Source organism: Carlito syrichta, unplaced genomic scaffold (genome assembly GCF_000164805.1).
Source record: "Carlito syrichta isolate Samal-C Ts95f unplaced genomic scaffold, Tarsius_syrichta-2.0.1 Scaffold307338, whole genome shotgun sequence".
Taxonomy (NCBI): Eukaryota; Metazoa; Chordata; class Mammalia; order Primates; family Tarsiidae; genus Carlito; species Carlito syrichta.
The window spans coordinates 893,835-920,056 of NW_007251434.1; the positions used below are offsets into that span (position 1 = coordinate 893,835).

Genomic DNA, 26,222 nt, shown 5'->3' on the forward strand with positions numbered 1-26,222 from the left:
GTAAAAAATCATCGCCCATACTACTCCTTCAAAAAGACAATGTAATTATTTTAGGGTGAACATTTACAACTTAGATATTCTGGCACTTAAAAGCAGTGTAATTACAATTTTAAACTTTATTAAACATTAAGTTATATTCCCCTTAGCAAGAATTAAACTAGGATCTTTATGTAATTTCTAATATTAGAACTGTTGATTCTAGTTACAAACGCTAATTAGAAAACATTTTTTGTTTTTCAAAGCAGTTTTTGACTATACCAATCCAGTGTCTTGAATGTCAGAATGTTCAGTGTCTGATGTCAGAATTACTGCTGTGACTTTGCAAAACAATACACTGAGATGATCTGCAATGTATCTTAAAACTACCTTACTACCTCCAACACATTCACTCTTACTCTGCTTTTCTAGGAAATTACTTAAGGTTATTACCAGGGTGGGTCCCAGGCAGGAGTGTTAGTGGAAGGAAGAAAAACTAGAATGATTCACCTATCTTTTTCCCACCAGTATCAAAGGGCAGTGCATTTTGAGACACACTTCTTCAAAGCTAAGACTTCTCTCTGCCGATTAAGCTGTGCCCATCGCACAAATGGGCCTCCAGAGTTCCTGCCATCTGCTAGAGGCAATTGTATCAATACTGAGGCTCCAATGCAGAGAATTCCCAAATCCCAGTGTACACAGAAGTATTTATGGACCATTTTTGTCTATGTATTGATCTTGCTCTCTTTAACATATGAAACTTTATAGCATTGAGGCGGGGCTTCAACTTATCTCCAGAAACAGAAACCCTCTAGGCAACCTAGATGTAGCCTGACACCAGTAGCCGTGTCTTCGCCAGCAAAGCCCCTAGATTTCAGCCTCCAGCTCAATCCCCTAAATTGGGCGCCTCAAAAGTGGATTCTTTGAACATATGAAACTCCTGTAAGAAAGGTCTCATTTGAAACTAACATCAATATTGACTTTCTGCTTTTCTGAGCTATGTCGTGTGTCTTCCTACAGAAGGACCATTTACATTCCCTAATGGGGAGGCTGTGGAACTTGGTGAGGAGAGTAAGGATCGGACCATCATGTTGATGGGAGTGTCCTCACAGAAGATTTCTGTGCGGCTGAAGAGGACTGTGGCCCACAAGGCCACCCAGACAGAACCTTGGACTGACAGTGAAGGCCCTTCAGGTCCCTTTGTGCTGTCTTCCCCAAGGAAGGCAGCCCAGGATACTCTCTATGTGCTTCCCAGTCCCACATCTCCATGCCCCAGCCCCGTCTTGGTCAGAAAGCGGGCTTTTGTCAAGTGGGAGAATAAAGAATCCCTCATAAAATCAAAAGAGGAGCTCCGTCACCTCAGACTCCCTACCTACCAAGAGCTGGAACAGGTACTTCCTTTTCATTTTCCTTTTTTTCAGATTATGCTAGAGAAGTGAGGCTAAACCAGGGATGAGCATGCGAACTGATGATTCTGAGGATTCAAATCAGGTTAATTACTAGCAGGATAAGGAAAAAAAAAAACGGAGAAATGGAGGGAGGGATGGATGGTTGGATCCAGCTTTCTTACAAAGCACCCAGTGGGGCCCTGGTTCACATTACCTGAGAACAGGATACCTAGGGCTGTCACCATCCAGGTTCCATTTCAGTGTTGGTGCCAATGCCCAAAGTAGGCTCACTGAGAAAGACCAGTTTCGAACAATCAGCTTCACTGTTCTGACACCACTCCCTTTTTCTAGATGGAACTAAAATGACCTTCCCTAAATCCTCCTACCTTAGAGGTCTTTGTTAACCTGTTCATTGGGGTTATGGTTTGGTGCCTTTATGGTTATCTAGGCATCTTCCTAAAAGAAGGCAGGTGATCTTAGTGCTCCAACAAAAAAGGAAAAAAGGTGAATGTATTATGGCTCGCCATAGAAAATGCCTCCCTCTTAATAGAAACGAGGGGAGTCTTTTTTAACACATCAGGGAATGTGCTGATCTTCTACACGTTAGAACAGCTAAATCAACAGCAGGTAAATGCACAGTTGAATATATAATATACAGTAATATAATCTATAAAATGCTAACAATTGTGATCCCACAAGCTGCTTTTTTATGTTTGGCTCACAATGGCCTAATTATCAGGAACCTCACAGAGGCACTGAAAAAGAAAAGATAAAGTTTGCCAAGAAAAGAAGAAAATAAGAGTTTGGGAATATGGTGCTGAGGTCTGAAAGAAGGAAACAATGAGGTTAAAAAACAAAACAAAACAAAAAAACACCAAAGATAATATAGGAAAGTAGGAGATGGAAGCAAAAGAAGGAAGAACCTTTAACCAGAGACAGCTGGCAGTCATCCAGATACTCAGTTCTGTAGGCTCAATTACTAATATATATATTTTTGTTTAAAGTACACAGTTCACAGTGAAGTCTGGCTTCATGGGACAGTAGTTCCTTAACAATTATAGGTAACTAAGCCATTTTAGAGACAGGGAAGCAGGATACATTAATTTCAACATTATCATCCACTTTATTAAAGGGGACAGAATACCTGTCTGGCTTTTCCCAAAACGTCAACTTTGTACTGTTTTTGGAGGCCCATCAGTACAAAAACCCAACATCCAGTCAGTTAGAATACATTTGATAGTTCTACATACTACATAGTGACTGTCCACAAGGCTTCAAGATTCCCTGCATTGTCTTCAACATTGTACCTTCCCTATTTAGACTCCTAGAAATTGAATTAGAGAAATATTTAAAGAAACAAGTTAGATATTGTACATGAAACTCTTAATTTGGTGCCTAGAACAAATAACACAATATTAGCAGGAACATATGAAAAAAGAACAGATGTTATAGATGAAAGGTACTCTGTTGCTCAGAGTTTTGTTTTTATTTTTGTTTTGAGTCGGAGCACACTCATGGCTACTGCAGCCTCGACCTGCTGGGCTCAGGCAGTCCTTCTGCTTCAAGCCTTCCATGTAGCTGGAACAACAGGTGCATGCCATCACGCCAGCTAATTTTTTGATTTATTGTAGAAACAAGGTCTCACCAAGTTTCCCAGACTGGTCTTGAACCCGTAGGCTCAGAAAATCCCCTCGCCTCTGCCTCCCAAAGTGCTAGGATTACAGGCATGAATCATCACATCCAGGCTGCTCAGAGTTGTTTTTTAAGACGTGATTTTTAAGAATCAAGTCAATCAGAAGTAGCAAAACATGGGTTACATAAACCCCTTTCTCTTTAAGAGTAGAAACTGCCAAATGCAACTTTTAAGAACTATAAAGGAAACCCTGAAAAAGACAGACTAGAAAGAACTTTGATGGAAACAGATATTTGTGTTTCCAGTCCTGGATGTTTTTGACACCAGCTGTTAAACTCTGCAAGCTATTTGGTTCTATGTAAAATACAAGGCTAGGTAGGATTCTACGCTCTCCAAGGTTCACCTTAAATCTTGGCATTTTACATGCCCGTGAAAAGGTAAAGTAATTGGCAACAATGCTGAGAAGTGGCTTAGAGACTTCAGATGATTTAGTTCTAGAAGAATTCCTACCCAGTAATGCAGCCTGTAAAACCTTTCACCATCTTCCAGTTGCTTCTGTTTACTTGTCTGATAGACCTAAGGTCTGGAATTCACTATGTATGTTTTAAAGGAATAATGTGTCCCACTTTCCTATTCAATGAAATCCTTACAATTACTAGTCTGTAATTCAATGGCCCTATCCACAATAACTAGTCAAATTAAATCGGTTAAATATATTTAATGTATATTAACATTATATCAATAAATACTACATATTTAAGAATATGCATATCTCTGAATCAGCATGGGACAAAACAAAAAGCAAACAAAACCTCTGAGGGTTGGATATACTAGGATTCAAGCCTCCAGTCTTACACTATATGGCAACATTTTCTGCTCCTATAACACTGAGATACACCACCTATTTTCTGGGTGTTTGTGAAGGTCGAGTGTTCTATTCTCATGTAACAGCATCAGGCACATAGCAAGTGTTCAATATTATACAATAGCTAACAGCTAGGTAATTCGGTTTAAGAAACAGCCCAGTGTATCCCAAATTACCCAGATACTGCCCTTACACAGTATTCTCTTGGGGTACTCAGTGTGTTAAGAACCCTGGACTCAAAATCTGAAGACTGGAAATCAACTGCTGGCTCTATAATTAAGTCACTGCAAGTTAGATCACGAAATCCCAGATTAGGGGGTGGGGTAAAATTCTTATCTTTATCAAAAGGCACATTAATTTTCTTTTTTTTTTAAAGCAGGATTTATTGAAAGGACAGAAAAGCTCCCACAGTGGGAGGGGACCCTAAGGGGTTGCCTGGCACATTAATTTTCAATGGGCGGGGGAAACTTAGATTAACTGTAACATCTCATAATACAGAATTCTCAGTCACTGCTTTCATGGCTTGGACCTGACCAGAGACTCTTTATTTCTGCCAAGTGAAGATCTGCTATAAAACACCCAAAGACTTTGTCTATCTACCTATTGCCCAGGAATGGTCTATTCTGCCTGTTAACTACACACAACTTTGATACGATAATAAAGACTAACTGCTGTTTGCAAATGCTTATTTGATATTTAACTTGTTATTTTCTATTCAAGGCAAAATGACTGTCTTGAAAATAGTTTTTAATTTTCAGCCACAGTGAATAAGAGATGCCAATCAAATGTAGCATTCCTAATATTGTAACTGATTTGCTATTCATTGCTGCTTTATTAACATTACCTCATTCTGCTTTCCCTTTAGGAAATAAATACCCTGAAAGCAGATAATGATGCCCTAAAGATCCAACTGAAATATGCACAGAAGAAAATAGAATCCCTCCAGCTTGAAAAAAGCAACCATGTCTTAGCTCAAATGGAGCAGGGTGACTGTTCTTAGCCCAGAAACTCAAGGAGCACAAATCTGTAGATGAGTATACTAGAGCTCTCATTTCCTAAATTGATTAACACAAAGACCCGAGGAACCTTAGATTGACCAGCTTTTAAAATAGAACTTTAAAAGGAAAAGCCTGTTACTGCTTACTTACCAAAAAGATTCTTAATGTGAAGTATTGTTTTCTAACTTTCAGTGCGTCGATTCAAAGGGGAGGAAAGCTAAGAATGTTAAACTTTTGCCATTCAGATCACTAAGTTTGTTTTTTTTGCTTTTTTTTTCTGGGCCAAATACCAAAAGTATGCTAAACCTTGACTATAGTTTCCTGACAAAGTGGCATCACAGTGGGCGCCTGGCTGATTCTTCCTTAGAACTAAAATCTCTGGAAAATGTATTTGCTTCCTTCCCTGGGTTTCCTGCAAACTGAAAGACTTACTTTGTTCCATCCAAAGCTTGCTTATAATGGAAAAATACCCATATTCCAAAAGTATTTTTACTTTGACTATATCCCGGCATTCTTTGTGAATCTGGTTCCTACTTCACTACCTCAGATCTAATCAATTAGCCTCTGTCCCCTCCCCTTCCTCACTACACTCATACACATATGAGCATATTTACCTAGAAATGAATTTCTACTCATTTAGCTACAACTTTCTAGAGGCCTACCAAACATGACATTATCTAACTGCAGGTCCATTTATAGTTGTAATCTTACAGTCATCCTAAAATAAGTAATCAAATTAAGTGGAAACATAACTACTACCATCTCCTGTATGATTGGCTACTTAGCTAAAATAAACATAATGCAAGTATGTTTGTCCTCATATATTCTACAGTGGATAGAATTAGGAATTGATAGTTTTTTTAAAATAAAAATTGGTCTAGGAAGAGTCTAACTCTTTATCTTTTGAACTAAATGATTTTTAAAGTTCTGTTTTTGAACTAAATTTGTGCTTAAGTTTGTCTTCACTGTTAGTACTATTTAAAAATAAGTTAACTGGATCAGTGGCTTAAGTAACAGCTGACAGCATATATATATGTATATAATATGTATATACCATATCAAACATGCATGCGGCTTAGAATTTTGTTTCTTCATAAAATGTGGAAGTGAATTAAACAACTTTTAATCATTTACACAAATTCACAAGTATAAAGTTCAGTTTGTTACAAGATGAAGAAACTGCTCACAAGGCAAATTGTGTTGTTTGACAAAATCACAACAAACAGTTCTCTGAGTTTTTCATTATGAAGGTGAATGATCAGTGGGCTCATTTAGTTGCATGGGCAACTAGCCACTTGTTAGTTATTAGTCACTTGTCAGACTCTTTTTAGTTCTTTTAAAAAAATTTCATATGATCATCTTTCCTTTGAGTGAACTTAGCTTCCATGCCTATAAAATCTGCTATCAGGCTGAATGAAATTCATAAACAAGTTGACCAATTGCCAAGAATATAATCTTAAAAGTTAAAAGTTCCAAACCTAAAGCTAACACCACCAAGTCTCCATAAGAATACAATGTATATATACAGCATTGCTTACTTGAAGGATACAGATCATGGAGAATTTTCTTTGATGAAAGACCAGTTCCATTTGTGTTCCTCCTTGCACTGAGTTTTAGTGACACAGAACTTGCTTGTATTTAGTGTTTCATTACATTTTAAAGAATCATTTTACACACATATTTACCCTTTTCTAAATCTAAATTCAAATACCCAAAGCAGGGCTGCTTAGACCCACCACCTAGTATATGAACTTATAGTAGCACTTTGATACTTGCTTTATATGGAACAAACAAGTTATGACAAACTTTAAAGTTCGTATTCGTCACTGTTTTTTTTTTTATTTGATATAAACCAAAGACAGTATAGCTCAATTTCTTTCAACACAGTCATGGAACAAAATTTTTTTCATTCTTCTTACTGTCCATCCAAAATAAAGACCCCCAGATTAGTTTTTATGTAAATAACCTGCGATCTACAGGAATTCAAAATGTCACAGTCCCTTAATTAGTCCAACTCAGAATAGCTAGAGGGTCTCAAGTAATTGCAGAATTTATCACTAAAATAGACAGGAGAAAGTAATTTCATCACAGGTTTTTACAGTCCAGCAAAGGCCAAGGAAGTATAGTGTGTAAGTTAACAGTATTTGTGTTGAGCTATGTGGGGTTAGTGGAATCTAGAGGAATAAACTGAAATAATTTTGGGGTTTATCAAGCCTAAGATGCATATTTGTTTGCATCTCATACTGACTTAAAATAAGATTGGTCAGATATTTATCTGCCAAAACAAGGATAAATCTTGTTTTATTAATAGCAGCGTCACTTCTCATTTTCTTTGCTCAGTGACTCACCTTTTTACTGAGCAGTTGTGAATTTGTCTGAAGAAATATAATATAGAAGTACAAGAAGAAAACAAATGTACAGATTGTAAAGTTTTTTTGATACCGAATGTAAGTTTTCTTTGTGTAATATTTATATGATAAAAGATATTAGGATCCCTACAAATGATTGTCTTGTGTTTCTTTTACTTCATGAATATGTAGAAACTTCACCGGAATATTTACTATAATTCATAGCCAAGTCCATATCCCTATTTTATTAACCAGTTTCCCTGGGAAAAGCAAAGCGACTATTCAGTTTAGATTTTTCTAAATCTTTTTACAATATGAAGAGGTAAGAGCATGGAAATTGTCAACCTCTTTCTATCTTATTCATAATTTACAGTGATCCCCAAATATTAAGTCTATAAATACTTAACATTAAAGGAGACAAACGTGAGGCTGTCATTTATCTGAAGATTTTGTCTTTAATTCCACAGTTTTATCTAAGCAAACTAGCAGGTAAAGAAGAGAGACTTTGAAGCTTAGGATAAAATTAGTAGAAAAAGGCTTCATTCAATATACAGGCCCACCCAGAGCAATTCATTTGTGGCCATGATTATTTAGAATGATGAGAAATAGCCTTAACTTTCCCTTAATTCCCAATTTTTGTTTAATCAGACTAATGGAGAAAGGGGTTCAGTCACTCAAATTCCACTGTGGAATGTGTCCTAGTACTTTTGGAAGGGGGTGTATTTATCATTTTGGCAATTCATGATACTTCAGGCAAAATAAAGATGTCGTCACACTGACCCTGGAGGAGAGCTTAAATTGGTCCTTCACCTTCTCCCCCAGTTCTCATCCCCAAATATCTGTAGCCTGTGCTCTTACAAGGTATAGATAGTATCACTGCCCAGGACATTTTTTCGTGGCCACAGATCTTTTTTAGGTTGTCATACTTTCTTTTGTCACAAATACAGGTAACAAAATGTTTGGTTTAAAATGTTTGTTTGTTTGTTTGTTTGAATGAGGCAAGGTTTCCCTGATGTCCAAAACTAAAGCAAACAGTTTCAAAGAAAACACCTATTTCCCTTCTGGTGAGTGCTGATGAGTAATGGTGTGGTGATTATTATACAGACAGGGCATATATTCTTTATATGGTCCGGAGGAAAGGTCAGTTACTACTTTAATGCAGAAACTCCCAGCAAGATCATGTCTGTAGGTGCTGTTAGGTACCAGGCAGGACAAAGACAGGGAGAAGAAAAAAGAGGAAGGAAAATGAGGTAATAGGAAAAAATGATATTGAGAACCAGGCAAAAAGGAATGAAGAGGAGATAAAAAAAAATTTATTAGATTTTAGGAGGCAGTGAAATGCCACTCAACATACTGTACATTGTACTGCACTCAACTTATAAAATGTTTTCACATTATGGCCTTCTACATTAAGGCATCACATTGCCTCATTGCCTTATTGCTATTCTAGATAATGCTCAGCAAACTGTTCTACAAAAGACAGTCTTACTGAACAAAGATTATCATGAAAATTCCACCTTAGGGAAAAGAGTAAAAGATTAAGGTCTAGACAACTCGGTTCTTCATCCAAGTAAGGTTTATAGGAATGTGTAAATAGGAGTGATTTCACTCCAACATGATTCCAGGAACAAGTGCTAAGCATGGATAAGATTTATATGATTGCAGTGAATAAACTAAACAGTACTCCTATGAAGATATGAAGAAATCTTATAAAAATGGATAAACTATCATTCCTGCCACATTTACCATAAACCTTTAGTGGTTAAAAAAAAAAGGTCAAAAGTCGCTGTAAATTCCCTTTCTGTGTCAGCAATTAATGCTCCCAAAAAAGAAAAGAAGGATTGTAAGTGTTTTAAATGAAGATTTTTAAACTAATAACTCTTTTGAAATATTTTACTCAAATAGTGTTTTGCTTATATAATTTTTAAAAATTACTTTTCAGAGTTCATAGCTACCAATAAAGGTGTTTTCTTAATTATGGAAAAAACTATCACAAATGAAATTGTCTTTTCATTAAATATAAACACACAAAAAAACAAGTTTCCAAATAACCAAAAAAATCGATGTTTTCTTATCCTAAACACATTTCCAAAGGGTTAGCTTGAAAAACACATCTCCAAAGGGTTAGCTTGAAAAATACATTTGTAGACAACAGTCTATATGCAGTCTCACAACTAAGTTCACGAATTCATCCTAGACAAAGTGCTACATACCTCAGTGCTGAATATCACTATGGTCACCTTCAAAGTACTCCCCTTGGGAAGCTATGCGCCGATGCCAGCACGTAGTCCACCTGTCAAAGCAATTTTGGAACTCTTTTTCCGGAATGGCCATCAGAGCTGTCATCGCAAGAATGTCAGAGTTTAAATTAGAGCAATGAACAAATATTAAATTTCTTGTTAAACTTGGCAAGGGGAGAAGTGAAATCAGGGACATGTTAGTCCAAGTTTATGGGGCAATGCAACGATGAAAAACAGCAGTGTACAAATGGATTAAACATCTTTCTGAGAAGAGGGCAAGCTTCACTGATGAGAGGTCAGGAAGGCCAGTAACGAGCAGAACTGGTGAAAACATTAAAAAAATTCATTGAATTGGGTGTCAAAATAATCAGTTGACTGTGAGAAGCATAGCAGACCAAATAAAAATCGATAGAGAAACAGGAAAATCTTAACTGAAAATCTTGGCATGAAAAAGGTGTGCAAAAATGATCCCGAAGTAGTTCCTGCATCATGACAATGCACCAACTCACTCAGCACTGTCTGTGAGGGAGTTTTTAGCCAATAAACAAATAACTGTATTGGAACACCCCTCCCCACTCACCTGATCTGGCCCCCAGTGACTTTTTTCTTTATCCAAAGAATATTTATCCAAAGACAGGAAATATTGAAGGAAGATATTTTGATGACATTCAGGATATCAAGGGTAATAAGACAACAGCTCTAATGGCCACTCCAAAAAAAAAAAAAAAAAAATTCAAGATTGCTTTAACGTGTGGACTAGGTGCTGGCATCACTGCATAGCTTCCCAAATGAAGTACTTTGAAAATGACCATAGTGATATTCAGTAGTGAGGTATGCAGCACTTTTTCTAGGATGAGTTCCCGAACTTAATTGTCAGACCTCATATGATATTTGCTTTTAGAGTTTTAACATTATTTTAGAGGCTACCACAAAATTTATCATAAAGCAAAAACACTAACAAAAAACCTGTCAAACATCAAATGCCATTTGTCTACTGGTAACAATTCTGTCTGAGTTGGTTAGATCATACAAAGTTATTATTAAGCACAGGTATTGACTAGGAGTCTACAATGAGATACAGATTTTATGATAACATTTTTTTTAAATGGTGTAACCAGCTCTTTTTAAATCTAACTTTCTATACTAAGAGAAAAATTGCATTACTTGGCCCACCTCTTAAACCATTCACAATAGGCCCTCTATAAATTTTCAACAAATTGCATTTGTACTTAGGTCTTTATGAAACAACCTGAGAAGGCGCCAAGTATCCCATTCCTCATTTGACAAATAGAATAAATCAGTCATTGGAAACTAAAGTCATATAAAGCCAACAGCACTTCTGGCCTAGTGCCATGATTTGAACACAACTCTTAATACCCAAGCCTTTGTTCCAAATACCAAGCCACATATAAACATTCTCTAACCCTGTGTTTCCAAAATCTAGCTGTGAATCAGAATTACCAAGGGATGCCTTAGCCCTACCTCTGATCCACTGAAGTTGGAAATTACTGCCTTAATCCTGTGTTAAACAGCTCAGCCTGCCTTTTAACATTTGGATATTTAAAGTGAGGGCACGAATGAAGAGACCAGTTTATAGGAATATTTGTCACACCATCAAGTAAAATTGGTATGTGTCTATCCCATTAAAGTAATTCTGACTTCAGTCTTTACCTTTGCTTTGTCAAACAAAAATCATTCAGATTTCAAATTCAATTAGAAAACAAATTTGCATAGCAAAATGTAAACTTGGGCTTCAATTTATGAAACTTTAACAGAAACCTGGACAGAGGAATCTTCTATAAAAGAAAAAAATAAATCACGACAATTACCTACTGAATACAACTATAAGTCTCCTTCCCTATTTTGTAAAGTAGGACAAAGAAACATGAAACACAAAACACATCCACAGGCATACAGATAAGGCAAGAGTCTATATTCCTTTCCATTACATTTGGGCCATTTATGTGCCTTAAACCTGAACAAAATTCAGGTAACAGTCTAAAGTCAATCATGACAATAAAATACTGTCCATTTTCTAAGTTGGATGGTAATAAATATTTACATTTTTAAAAATAATTTTTGTTCTTTTTTTTGTTTTTTAAAAAGACACAACATGCTCAAGGGTAGACAGAATATGGAAAAATCATCACTTCATCTGAGAGATCAACTGGTAATATAAAACAATGTCCTTATATCTTAATCCAATTCAACAATAGTATCATCAGGGAGTCTAACATGGTGTTTACTTCAAAGATGATATTCAAGTCTGTTATTTAGAACACTATGTTTAATGCATCTATCAAGAAGTAAGCACTGCTATCTAATTTCTGTTGTTTTTAGTATCTTCTATATCCACCACCACCACCTCCTCCTCCATATGGATCTCCATAGCCTCTTCCACCATAGCCCCCTCTCCCACCATAGCCCCCTCTCCCACCATAATCTCCCCTGCCTTGGAAACCTCCTCTACCACCACCTCCACCTCCCCATCCTCCTCCCCCTCCGCCACCACCTCCCCAACCTCCTCCACCTCCCCAGCCATCTCTTCCACCCCCACCACCTCCTCTACTTCCACCACCACCCCAACCACCCCTTCCGCCGCCGCCTTCTTGTCTTTTTTGCCATGGGGGCATTTCTGGGGGTGGTGGCTCAATTTCATTTGGCCGTCCTCCCCTGTCAGGCACCCTTCCCATCAGCACCTGTTTGAAGAAAGAAACATTTTCTTTTAGTTTCTAATATTTTAAAAATTAGAATTTACATAAAAGTTTCAAGGGATAGTAAAGTTATTTCTAATAAACAGAAGTCAGATATTTAAGGACATGAAGGTATTAGACATGGCAGTACACATTAACATTAAAAATATAAGCATGGGGGGGATAAGGAGAGATTTGTTAAAGGAAAAAATTTTAGCTAGATAAATAAGTTCTAGTGTTTATATCACTGTATGATGACTATAGTTAACAATAATATATAGTTTCAAATATCTAGGAGGATACCTAATGTTTCCAACACACAGAAATGATACATGTTTGAGATGATAGACATGCAAATTACCCTGATCTCTTCACTATACATTGTATGTATCAAAACATCATTAGGTACCCAATAAATATGTACAATAATTATGTTTCAATTTTTAAAATATTTTTTTAAAAAAGGAAGTATGAAAAAATGTGTTACATATGACAAATTCTCAGAATGTGGTATTTTTTTAAACAATCTGGGGGAATGTTTCTAAAACTGAAGGCTTAATTTTCTTTCACTTAAATTTGTTTAACAAATTCTATAACAAATGTAGTACCCATCTCACTAAGAAATTTCTTTAGCAAAACATTTTCAATATGCATTGACTACATACCCTACATTCATTAACTTCATATCCATTTATACAACAATAATTCTGAACTTTCCATTGCCATTGATGTGGAAAGGATTATCCAATGAAAGACTGAACACTTTTATTTCAACAAAGTATGAAGTATATATAACATGAGGATGCAGTGAGGTCAGAGATAAATATACCTATAATCTCAGATATTACTATAAGGAAACACAAAAGATTCTCAATGAACTATTCCTTTCTTTGGAGAAACAAGCTCACATACTTGCAGTGATGATACTAGTTATTCTAAGAAAAAGAGTTGATATACTTCCTTAGTCATGTTTTACAATACTTTGAAAAATAAACCAAGAAAGAGTTTAGTTTAAGTACCCAACCTGCAGTAGAAAGGAATTACTTTATATACTCCTGAGCAAAGGGAAAGACAGACAGTTGTGAGGAGGGTATCATTCACCCACCACAGCCAAGTGGAAACCAGTAGCTTCCTGCTAGTGTCTTTTAGAAAAGCATGTAAAGCAGCAATTGCTTCATTCAAAATGACAAAAGAATCCATTGGATTCCACTTCCTTTGATCCTCTAATCAAAATCATGTTTAGGAATTTATGTCAAAAATGAAAGACAAAAAATACAACATCCTCCCTGTGGGACAAGGCTCTAAATATGCAAACAAATATTCTTTTAAAGTTGGCAATAATATCTATCATATCTAATTACCAAATCCAAAAAAGAGCTTTCTGTAGTATTCTCATTGGTCTCACTACCAAACATGGTATGCTGGTAGGCACATGGAGATGCTAGAACTGATCATAAGATTACCCTCAAATAACTGGACTATTAATTATAAGTTCATTCATAAAACCAGAACTCTTGATCAAGTAAGACTAAATTATAACCAGTAAGACTAAACTTGAACCCAATGCAAGATACTAGGTAATATATTTCAAGAAAGGACACTTTCAGAACACTTTCAGAAGGCACACTTTCAGAAGGTGGAGGGAGATGATCCAAAATGGAAGCAAACACTGGCAATGCCTCACTGAGCAATAATTAGCAAACAGACTTTAAAAACAACCATCTCTCTGGCAAAAAGTATCCTATCTCAAGCTATACTGAGAAAAGATGCTTTAAAATTATCCAAATTCCTTGTTTCTGATTTTTTGCTATTTTGTAAGAAGGTTTGCCATGGAGTGTCTTACCTAAATGGAGAGAACATGCTAGTTGGGCTCACATAAACATTCTAGATTAGTTTATTTTTATTATTGCTGGTGTAAAGCAAAAAATTCAGAGTCCTTGAGCTTGTTTAATTTATAGTTCTCTATAAATTATACTATTAGAGAAATGGATCTATACTCTGAATCAGGAAGCAGACGCTCAAAAAGAGTCAGTAACTTGCCCAGGGCAATTCCTCTAAGTAAATGATAGAGCTAGGATGTGAACCCAGGTTGGTTTGACTCCAAAGCATGTACTCTTCCTACCTGCACACCAAGGCTATAAGGAGTCTCTTAGTACTTGAAAGAATTTCTAAAGCACTTTTTTCTTAATGACAAAAAGTGATTACTTTTTAGAAATAAGGTAAATAATTCTTGCTAAAGCTATTGATAAAACTTCAGATGAGGATATTTTAAGTTCACTCTCCACTGTGCTGAAAGAAAAACCAACCTTATTAATGGCACATGCTGTTTTCTCCCGAGTAGTGCCGCTACTTGTCCTAATGATCTTGGATAGATCTTCACGAGCAGCAAGTAGATGCGCCATTGTGATAGTTGTCTTAGGTGACAAAGCATAACGTTTAGGCTGGTAAATTCTTGCTATGTCATCTGTTTTTACCTAAATGACAAAAGTTATGGAAAAAGAACAAAAGTAAATTTTAATGAAAGAATGATAACAATCATAATCTTCAGAAAGAAGGAAAAAGGGGTAAAGGCACAAACAAGAAACCAGAAAAGAGCAAAAACATCCAAGTATCTGATAATTTTTATGTAGAATGAAAAAATTAAACCAACAGATGCTAAAAGAATATATAACTACCAACAATTCATCAAAAAATAACAAAAAAGTCACTCTTCATATAAACAAAAGACCTAAAAATAGTTTTACAAAAAACACATACAGGAACTTTAAAAAGAAATTATCATTAAATCTTGCAAAAACAAAAGGGAAACATAAAAAATGGTAAGAAGTAATAAATTTCTAGATGGGGACATTACATATTACTGTCAGTTTTCCCCACAATTAACTTATAAGCCTATTGAAATGAGTTTTGGGAGAATTTTTTAAAAATCTAAAATTAATCCATAAAATAAATATGTAAGAATGACTAAAAGCGTTTTTTTAAAAAAAGAGTCCAAGTCAGATGCAGTGGCTCATGCCTATAATCCCAACACCTTGGGAGGCTGAGGTGAGAGGATTGCCTGAGCCTAGGGGTTCGAAACTAACCTGGGCAACTTGGCACGACCTTGTCTCTACTATAAAAATCAAAAAAATTAGGAGTAATGGCATGCATCTGTGGTCCCAGCTACTTGGGAAGCTGAGGCAGAAGGATCACCTGCACCCAGCAGGTTGAGGCTGCGATGGCCATGAGCATGTCACTGTACAACAGCCTGGGCACAGAGTGACTCCAACTTAAAAAAACAAAAAACAAAAAAGAGTCCTGCCAGATACTAATATGCAATATGAAATTATCATTGCTTTAACAGTTAATATTTAATGAGCATTTATTAAATGTGCCAGGATGCTGTTTACTTCGTAAAACATTATCTTTTTTCAATGTTTACATCATATGCTAGATTCAAGGAGTAGATGTGCAAGTTTGTTTCACAGGTATAGGCATTATTTCTTTAATCTTCAAAACATCCTTTTAGGGTAGTTAGTGTTTATTGTACCCTTTTGCAGATGGGGAAAAAAATGAGGCATAGGAAGCTTAAGTTATTTTCCCCAAAATATAGAAAGGATCACACCTCTGCTCACATACTAATAAAGGCCTACCTGATCCGCAAGCACATACAGATAACAGTGCACTATCCTATTTCAGTCTACCTAATTAGAACTTGGGAGAAAAAAAAAAAGATTGATGAAATAAAAGTAAATTGAGATTCAGAGCTTCATAAATATATGAATGCATAGATTATAAGGCATCACAATCAATAAGAACTATTTTTTTAAATAGTGCTGAAATGAACTGATGGCTCTCTATAAAAAAATGATAACAACAAGGCACACTGTATATAACAAAGGAAATACCAAACAGAATAAAGAGTTAATTGAGGTTTTATTTTAAATTTTAAAATTTAACATTATAAAAATTAAAATTTCAATACTTCATAATCTAAACAAAGTATAACCAAAATCTAAACACAACTGAAGGAAATATTTTCATTAAATAAGGCAACTAGCAAACTTCCTTAATATACAAAAGGCTCAAACAAATGGAAAACAAGACTCTATAGGAAAAACAAAGTCAAAATAGAAACACAAGTTTCAAAAAAAGATAATTAAAATGACTAATAAGTTTATGGGAAAAACTTTAACTCTGCCAATAATACTATGCAAATTAAAACAAGTTAATCCTTTTTAACCATCAAGTTAGCAATACAATTCATAATGCTCTAATAATTAAAGAGGCTAAAATGAGACAAAATTTCATTTACCCTAATGGTAGGAGTTTAAATTCATACTAACTTTATGGAAAACAATTTAACCATGGGAATCAAGAACATGAAGAGTCATAAGCTTTGCCATAGTACATTTCCGTTTAGGAATCCACCTTAATAATATACTTTGAAATTTACGTATAAAATTTATAGGCCGGGCTCAGTGGCTCAGCCTGTGATCTCAAAACTTTGGGAGGCCAAGGTGAATGGATTGCCTGAGGTCACAGGTTTGAGACCAGCCTAGGCAACTTGGCGAGACCTCATCTCTACAATAAATAAAAAATTAGCCGGGCGTGGTAGCACACGCCTGTAGTTCTGGGTACTTGGAAGGCTGAGGCAGAAGGATTGCTGGAGCCCAGCAGGTTGACGCTGGGGTGGCCGTGAGTGTGCCATTGCACTCCGGTCTGGGCAACAGAGTGAGTCTCCAACTCAAAAAAAAAAAAGATTATATATAAGAACATTCCTGATGTTAGTTAATACAGGAAAAAAATATATAAAATATTAGATCTGGGAATATTATTGAATCACTGTAGGATAAAATATAATGCAGCTATAAAAAGGATGCTGAGAGGAACAAGGTACTGTTGCATGCTACAATATGGATGAACTTGAAAACATTATGCTAAGTGAAAGAAGCCAGACACAAAAAGTCACATATTCCATTTATATAAAATATCTAGAACAGGCAAATCCATACAGACAGAAAGTATATTATAGTAATGGTTGCCAGGGACTAGAGGTAGGGAATATTAGGCATGACTGCTGAGGGGTGCATACATCATTCTGGGTTGATGGCAATGTTCTGGACTTACATATCAGTAGGGGTTACACAACACAGTGAATATACTAAAAACCACTGAATTATACATTTTGAAATGGTAAATTTTATGTTAATTATATCTCAAAAACAAAAAAAATTTTTTTAAGAGTATTGAAATACAGCTTTTAGAGATATTGGACAATGAGCACAATATATTTAGTGGAAAAATTATAAAATTATACTCAGAGTATTATCTTAACATTACCAAAATAACAGAGAAAAGAAACTAGATTAACCTTACTGATGAATGGGTATAATCTTTTTGAAGGGCACCTCTGGAGTATGCATCAAAAGCCTTAAAACCATATTCTTTAATAAAGAAATTTCCTATTTAAGAATATATCATGGACATGAACAAAAATTTAACTACCAAAAATTTCATTAAAGGATCAAACAAGAGACAAATATTAGAGAAAACCTCAATGTCTATCAATAGAGAGTGTGTGTGTGTGTGTGTGTGTGTGTGTGTGTGTGTGTGTACACCTATGTATATATGTATATATGTGTGCATATATATAAAATAATATTTAATGACAGTCACTCAGCAATATGAGACATATCTTTCTACCATGAAAATAGGGAAGAAATGATAAAGATATAGTCTTACTCTGTCACCCAGGCTGGAGTAGAGTCATACATTCACTGCCACCCTGGCAGTCCTTCCACCTCAGCCTTCCAAGTAGCCGAAACTACAGGCATGCGCTACCACACCCGGTTGATTTTTGATTTACTATAGAGACGAGGTCTCACCAAGTTGCCCAGGCTGGTTTCAAACCCGCAGGCTCGGGCAATCCACTCGCCTCAGTCTCCCAAACTGCTAGGATTACAGGCTGAGACACTGAGCCCGGCAAAAAGTTTCCATTTTCATTCAAGAAGCTAGTATATCCAAAAACAAGAAAAGCCATATGAAAAAAGAAAACTAAGAATCAAAAATAATTCATAGAAATTTTTAAAATGACTGTAGAGGCCAGGCATGGTAGCTCAAGTCTGTAATCCCAGCACTTTGGAAGGCCAAGGCGAAAAGATTGTCTGAGCTCAGAGGTTCAACACTAACCTGGGCAACTTGGTGAGCTCTTGTCTCTTAGATAGATAGATAGATAGATAGATAGATAGATAGATAGATAGATAGATAGACAGACAGACAGACAGGCCAGGCGTGGTAGTTCATGCCTGTAGTTCCTGCAACTTGGAAGGCTGAGGTGGAAGGATCGCTGAGTCCAGCAGGTTGAGGCTGTGGTGGCTGTGAGCATGCTACTGCACTCCAGCCTGGGTGACAGAGTGAAACTTTGACTCAAAAAATAAAACATTTAAATAAATAAATTTAAATAAATAAACAAAAATAACTGCAGAAACACAAATTCAGCACCAAGCACAAAATAAAATTGAAGACATTTCCAAGAAAGTGAAATAAAAAGGGAAACAGATGGAAAATGAGAAAAAAAAAAAAAAACAACTTAAGCAGGTCTACCCAGGATATCCAATATCTGACTACTAATAAAGAGTTTCAAAGAGAACAAAGAAAACAAAAAAGAAGAAATTAATAAAGAAAAATATAAAAGCTGAAAGAGTCTACAGAATTTCTAAGGGGGAAAGTATACAGAAAATGGAGAACTTATTAGTTCTAATTTTTAAAACTATACTTAAAAAGAACAAAAGCATATTATCATTAGAAGACCTAATTTTTAAAAGTATACTTAACATATTGCCATATTACAGAAATACAACAAGAAAAAATAAAATTCCATTAGAAGGAAGATGAAACATCTGTAGGTTGACTGGTCCCCCAAAGATGCCCATGTCCTAATTCCTGGAACCTATGAATGTTTTCTTTGCAGATGCAGATGTGGTTATGTTAAGCATCTTGAGAAGGAAAGATTATCCTTTCTGAATTGTGTAGGCCTTATATAATCACAAACCCTTCTAAGAGAGAGACAAGAATGTCAGAGACAGGCGAAGGTTATATGACAATGGAAGCAGAGAGAGAAAAAAATGTGAAGATTGTATCAAGTTACTGGCTTTGAAGATAGAAGATGAGGCCAAGAGCCAAAATATGCAGTGGCATTTAGAAGCCAGGAAATACAAGGAAACAGATTCTCACCTAAAGCATCCAGGAAGAATGCAACTCTACGTTTACTTCAGATTTCTAATCTCTAGATTTTAAGAGAAAAAATCTGTATTATTTAAGCTACTAAATTTGTGGCAATAGCTACAGCAACCACAGGAAATTAATACAAGACACCACACAGAACGAGAGACCATGTGAAATCCAAGAAGAGAATGGACGCACCAGAGCAGCCAGCACCAAGAATCTAGGTATGTGAGAAAACCATCTTGGATGTTACAGCTCAGCCTAGGCATGAGATGAATGAAACTGTAATAACTGACCCCAACTGATATCACAAGGGAAAGAACAACTACCCAGTTAATTTTTTAAAAATGTAACAATACCTGAATTTTCACTTGCAACCAAGATAGAGTAACAGACATCAGATTTATTCCCACCTGAAACAACTAAAAACTGGATAACCCAAGTGAACCAATGACTGTCAGACACTGGACATCAAGGAACACAGGACAGTGTTCCCAGAGTGAGGTGAAGCCCTATAATGGTCCCAGGCTTACTGCCCAGAGAGTTTCCAGGCTAGGATGCAGGGTGGGGTGGGTGGGAGAGCAGGCAGGGAGATAGTCCCAGAATAAGCCTGGGTATAGATTAAAGACAAGATGGGAGTAACGGGAAACAGCTCTCCAGAAAACCACCTGAAGAGATTCATATTTGAGAATGCCTCTACCTCACAACCCCTTGTTCAACTGGAACACCCCCCACATTCATCCAGTCTAAAAGCACTTTTAATAAGACTTGTTGACATCTGTATTACCTGTACATATACTTATGCCCCATTTTCTTGACAAGTTGTTTACTATATCTTTCTCACTATCTCATTTGATAGCCCTTCTTTTATGCACAACCAGGCAAAAATCACATCTATGAGTTTTAAATAATGTCAAAGATTTGAGAAAAAATTAAGTTATTTGCAACATGGATTTATACAAGACCAGGATCATCATATATGACCAGTAGTTGGCCTGGCCATGAAATTAAAGTGGTGATAAAGTGCAAATCTGGCATAATTACATATGTAGTATCAGACAAGCCAGCCAGAAGAGCTGTCATAGGCTACCACCTACAGGACACAAATGGGAAAACAGCCTTACCTTTGCTCTATCAGACCATCCAAAGGACTGTACTGTCACATCTAATCGTTTCATTAACATTCGCCGACGACACTCATATTCACAGGAAAGAGCATCATTGATTCTTTCCAATTGTTCCTAAAGAATTTGGAAACAAAAATCACAAACTTTGGACTCTCATTCCGCACAGAAAAGAAATTTGAAAACTGTGCTAAGTAATTCCTACTGATTCAAAAGATATTGTTCTTCATGACTATTTTCACAAATATTACATGAGACATTATGGTAAATTATTTAAATAATAACGTATCTGATAGAACATTTATGATATTCAGAAAATATTAAACATATAAATTAAACTCTACCATTGGTAAAGCTTACCTTATCTTTAATCAAACATGTTAATTTAAGTAAAAATTTACTTGCTAAGTAGTCTGGACCAATGAGGAACAAATATACCAGCAACTTCTCATCTTGGCTAGCCACTAGCCTTTTCAAATCACAACGTGCTAATATACTGGACACCATAAAATTCTTGGTCAAGTATTTTTTTAAATTAATAATTTGATTGAAAAAATGTTAGGCCATATTCCTCCAGAATATCAATCCATTCTAATTCTCCAGAATAATATACATATAGTAAAATCGAATCATGTATAAAATTAAGACACATTTACTAATTTAATTACATAAAAGCAATAAGAAAGGGGGATTTACCGCCTGTTCCGAATTTAAGTCAATTTTCAGCAGTGATTTTCCCACATGATTTTTCTGGACTTTTGAGAGAATATCTTTCACCTAAAAGTAAATATAAAAATTGTAAAAATGTATGCCTATCTGTAATTTTAAAAAATATTATTCTTGTTTAAAGCATTGTTCTGAACACTAGAGAATAAAATGTTCAAGCGACATAATTAAAATATACTTTCACACACCACAAAAAAATTACAATACAGAATAGCTTTTTCAAAAAAAAAAGCACCAGTTATATTCATTCAAGTTATAGAACAGCTTCTTTCTCACAGTAAGAAATAGTGTACATAGACAAGTAAAGATGTATCTATTAAAAGGTTCCACTCTGAGAATCTGTGTCTTAGTGAAATAATTTTGGAATTATCACTTAAAATGGCACTTTCTTACTTCCTGAAAAATTTTCAAGAGGGATGCTAAAACCTTTGACCAGCAAATTGATTTCTCAGAAAAGTACTATGTACACATTCCAGTTGTAAGGATTCTGCTTTTGTTGATCAGCAAGACAACATAAGAGAACAAGCAACAAACCTTCTCTTCTCTCTTGATTACAATCACCATATCACATTTTCATTACTTTTGCAAAACCACTAATTTAAATTACTTAAACTTTTATTTTGTAAACAAGAAATTAGACATTTACTTTTCATTTAGCAATATTGGGGATCATTCTAAAAAGAGTAACTTTAACTGCAGAATTAATTTACTTTCCTAATTGGAGAATCCTTCACTGGCTAAAAAAAAAAAATTCAAAATCAAAATCTTTATAGCTTCCGAGTTATAAGAAAATCAGAGGAAACAATCAACGGAGGTTCAGATTTTGAGGAGCATGAAACTTATTTGACTTTGAGGGTACTCTTTAAGAGAAAGAATTCACAATTAGCATGGAAGCTGGGGTGACAATGGGGGAGTAACTGTAAAAGGGTACAAGGTTTCTTTTGATCATGATGGATTTTGGTGATGGTTGTACAACTCTGCAAATATACTAAAATTCACTGAATTTTAAAATGGGCTATTTTATGGAATGATTATACTTCAAGAAAGGTATTTTTTTTCATCAGTCTAGAACCTGTACAAATGAGGGGCCCTAAAGCTTAAGCTTCTTAGCGTCATAGCAAATTTACCTCTATCATGATATAATTACTGTAGTGATACAATTTTTATATCTTTTAAGAAAGTATTAACTTATTTTTCTCAAAACAGACCATTTCTGTAGATTCCCTACTATTGCAAGTATCTCCAATTTTATGTTATTTCAAAAATTCCTGAAAGTATTAGTTGTAACTCCCAACTCAAGAATTCTGAATGTATACTTGTCATTTCTTTTTTTTTTTTTGAGTTGGAGTCTCACTCTGTCGCCCAGACTGGAGTGCAGTGGTCGCTCCCGGCCACTGCAGCCTCGACCTGCTGGGCTCTGGCGATCCTTCCGTCTCAACCTTCCAAGTAGCTGGAACTACAGGCGCACGCTACCACGCCTGGCTAATTTTTTTTATTTATTGTAGAGATGAGGTCTCGCCTGCCCAGGCGGGTCTCGAACCCGCAGGCTCAAGCAATCCACTCACCTCAGCCTCCCAAAGGCGCGGGATTATAGGCTGAGCCACCGAGCCCGGCTACTTGTCATTTCTTAACATGTAATCATGGTCAACTCCATTCCTAGGATTTCAACATTACATAACAGTTTTAACAAGTTTGTGAATTACTTGTTAAAAAGTTAAGAGTATAGACTCTGGAAGTTGACTTCTTGGGTTCAAAACTCGGGTCTACCACTATTTAGAAACTTGATTATTTAGGTTATTCAATATTTCAGTACCTCAGTTTCCTCACATGGCTGTTTTAGGTAATAAAAATACCTACCTCACATGGGTGAAGTGAGAATTAAATGAGTTATTACATGTAAACATTCAGAACAATAAATGCTATATATTTGCTGTGAATATTACTAGAATTACTTTATACATTTAAACAGCTTCAAGTTAGAAAATAATTTTCTTCCCCTATTGTGACAAGGTCTCTTCTGGACAAATTGCATGTAGAAGAGAGAAAGTATGGAAAGTTTTACTTTTGATAGAAATTGAAAGGAGTAGAAAGGGCTTTTAGGTAAATATTTAGCCAAGATGGCCATAGTACAACTACCTTATAATTAATCTGACAGTATTTGAACATAGGCATTATAGTCTATTTCAAGTAGGGAAATAAGGGATTTGAGAATGTTGTCAACACTCACTGAAAACCATAAAATGGAAAACCTCTTTGGGAAGCACCAGAAGATCTGGAAAAGCCCAGAAATCTGTCTCAATCTGAAAGAGTCTCAGAAATTTTAGCCAACCCCAGATCATTCTTAACCCAGAAAAAAATATTAAAACATTATGAAGAGTAACTTGTTAACTCTAGAAAAATGTTTTCCGAGCTAAGATTCAGATTTATTCTGTGGCATGAGTTCTAAAAAAACAATTTTTTTATTACTGTTTTTTTCTTAATGATACTAACGATAAGCCAAACCTTATTTTTCCATTCATAAATTATCAATGCAAATGAGATCTTTATTGAACAGGATTTAGTTTAAGGCAGTGTGTCTAAAACTGGAATTAGTAGAACAAGCATATAGACCAATGGAACAGGATAGAGATTCCAGAAGCAAAGCCTCAATTTCTCAACCAAGTCATCTTTGACAAAGCCTCCAACAACAACTACTGGGGAGAAAGAACCTATTCAGTAAATGGTGCTGGCCATATACAAAAATTAACTCTAAACGGATCAAATACCTAAATGTAAAACCTCAAACTATAAGAATCTTAGAAAACGCAGGAGACATCCTTATGGAAATTGGAACTGGCAACCAATTTCTGATCAAAACCCTAAATGCCCATACCATAAGAAATAGGATAAACAAGTGGGACCTCATCAAGCCGACAAACTTCTGCAAAGCAAAAGAAACCATCAAGAGAGCAGGGAGACAGCCCATAGAATGGGGGAAAATATTTGCCAACTGTATATCTGACAAAGGCCTAACATGTAGGATCTAAAAGGAACTCAAACACGCCGAAAAGAAAAAAGCAAATAGCCCCATTAAAAAGTGGGCAAAAGACATGAATAGACACTTCTCAAAAGAAGACATACAGGCGGCCAACAGACACATGAAAAAGTGCTCAGCCTCACTCATCATCAGAGAAAGTCAAATCAAAACCACATTGAGATACCACCTAACTCCAGTAAGAATGGCCATCATTAACAAGACAAACAGCAACAGATGCTGGCAAGGATGCAGAGAAAAAGGAACATTTCTACACTGCTGGTGGGAATGCAAACTAGTGCAACCTCTTTGGAAGACAGTGTGACAATTTCTGAAAGAACTAGAAATTGACCTTCCATCTGACCAAACAATCCGCCACTGGGAATATACCCAGAGGAATGCAAATCATTCTACCAAAAAGATACCTACACACGCAGGTTTGTTGCAGCTCTATTCACAATAGCAAAAACATGGAACCAACCATGCAGCCCATTAAAGCTGGACTGGATAAAAAAAAATGTGGTACATATACACAATGGAATATTATGCAGCCATAAAGAAGGACAAACGTATGGTCTTCGCAGCAACTTGGATGGATTTAGAGTCTATCAGTGATCTATCACAGAAACAAAGAACAGAGTACCATATGTTCTCACTTATAAGTGGACCTTCAACAATTTTCATAATACTATAAGAAAAGGATTGGCAGTAGTGGGAAACTGCTGGGGGGGGGTGGTGAGGCAGTTGAGGGGAAACTGCCAGGGGAGGGAGGGGAACATCTCATCAACAAGAGTACCTGCATAATGAACATTTGTACACCTAACCCTGAATTGTACTTCACACCTTTAAAATGAAATTTAAAAAATTTTTTAAAAGAGCGAGAATTTTCTTTTTCTTTAAAATGAATCCTGTATTATTCCCCTAGAGGACTCGGTATTCAACAGAACCCTAGGAACTAGGCCAAAATACTCTCTGCAAGAGTAGCATGCCCTCTAATATATAGCTTGATTGGAAACAAGGGTAGGTTAATAACTGAAAAAAAATTTTTTAAATGCATGAGATACATAGTTTGGTTCTTTTCAACTACTCCATCAGGGTACTCAGTCATTTCTTCATTCATCCACTCACTACAGAACACACAAAATACTTATCCACCAAAAACTGTGTATGTTCACTGCCAAAGAAGCCACCCTGTAACTGTTACCAATATCCATTTTTTTTTAAGAAAAAAGCTTAGTTTCCTTTTGACTCTGTAGTATAGCTCTACTTGTTTCATTATTCTGCATTACAACCCAGGTTAGGAAAGTGATCCTTAAATTTGCTAAGTGATGTCTATCATGGCAAAGTCTAGCAAAGCCTCAGGGTAGTCACTCATTAAGATGTGATTTTTGAATATCAGTTATAGACAAATTAGGTCACATGCATATTAAGTCCAAATCCAAAATTTGGTTTAAATGAAATAAACTCTTGAAATGAAATATATATCTTATACTTAAAGAGAGTATTTTCATTTTTAATACAGCATTTACATGTTAGCATTTAGTTAAGTTTTGAAAAAATAAAACTAAAACAAATATAATACCTTTGATTCCACTTGGTTTAGCATAAATGGAATGTCAGAAATTGTTGACTTGGGTACACCAAGGGTCTCACACATAGCTTGAACTTCCTGATAAATTTCACTATTTTTATCTAATTGAGAATTTTTACGTTTCTTGTTCTGTAATATCTGGGAAGCTTGAAGTTCTGTACTTAAAAATACTGAAATAAAAAAGAAAAAATGCATAATGGTAACACGTACAAGAATTTTAAATATTTCATTGAAATTATTCACTTAAAAAACTGTCAACAATACCTCCAAAGTTGTGGCACAGAGTAAAAAAATGTTTAATGCTTTTAAATCAACAACTTTAAAAGGACCAAAAAGTAATACCAACTGTTGTAGAACACCACAAATTTAAAAATGAAATGAGAGAAAAAACTAGGACTATATAAAATAGACACTCTTATTA

The 26,222-nt window shown here is 35.6% G+C and overlaps 2 protein-coding genes across 4 annotated transcripts in view; one reads left to right on the forward strand and one right to left on the reverse strand.

The window, feature by feature from the left end:
* Positions 1–4,862, forward strand: part of RASGRP1 (RAS guanyl releasing protein 1) — an 84,420-nt gene extending 79,558 nt beyond the window's left edge. For 2 of the 3 annotated variants that reach the window (XM_021715736.1, XM_021715737.1), the window contains 2 exons: positions 997–1,367; positions 4,728–4,862. In XM_021715736.1, the coding sequence (XP_021571411.1) occupies positions 997–1,367; positions 4,728–4,862 (506 nt within the window). The remainder of the gene's footprint in view (positions 1–996; positions 1,368–4,727) is intronic. The other variant, XM_021715738.1, reaches the window with a different exon arrangement.
* Positions 4,863–11,366: 6,504 nt separating this feature from the next.
* Positions 11,367–26,222, reverse strand: part of FAM98B (family with sequence similarity 98 member B) — a 30,883-nt gene continuing 16,027 nt past the window's right edge. Inside the window, exons 4-8 of the mRNA XM_008064440.1 lie at positions 25,793–25,971; positions 21,168–21,248; positions 20,472–20,588; positions 14,448–14,615; positions 11,367–12,147 (exon numbers count right to left, since the gene is read on the reverse strand). Of these exons, the coding sequence (XP_008062631.1) occupies positions 11,785–12,147; positions 14,448–14,615; positions 20,472–20,588; positions 21,168–21,248; positions 25,793–25,971 (908 nt within the window). The 3' untranslated portion in view covers positions 11,367–11,784. The remainder of the gene's footprint in view (positions 12,148–14,447; positions 14,616–20,471; positions 20,589–21,167; positions 21,249–25,792; positions 25,972–26,222) is intronic.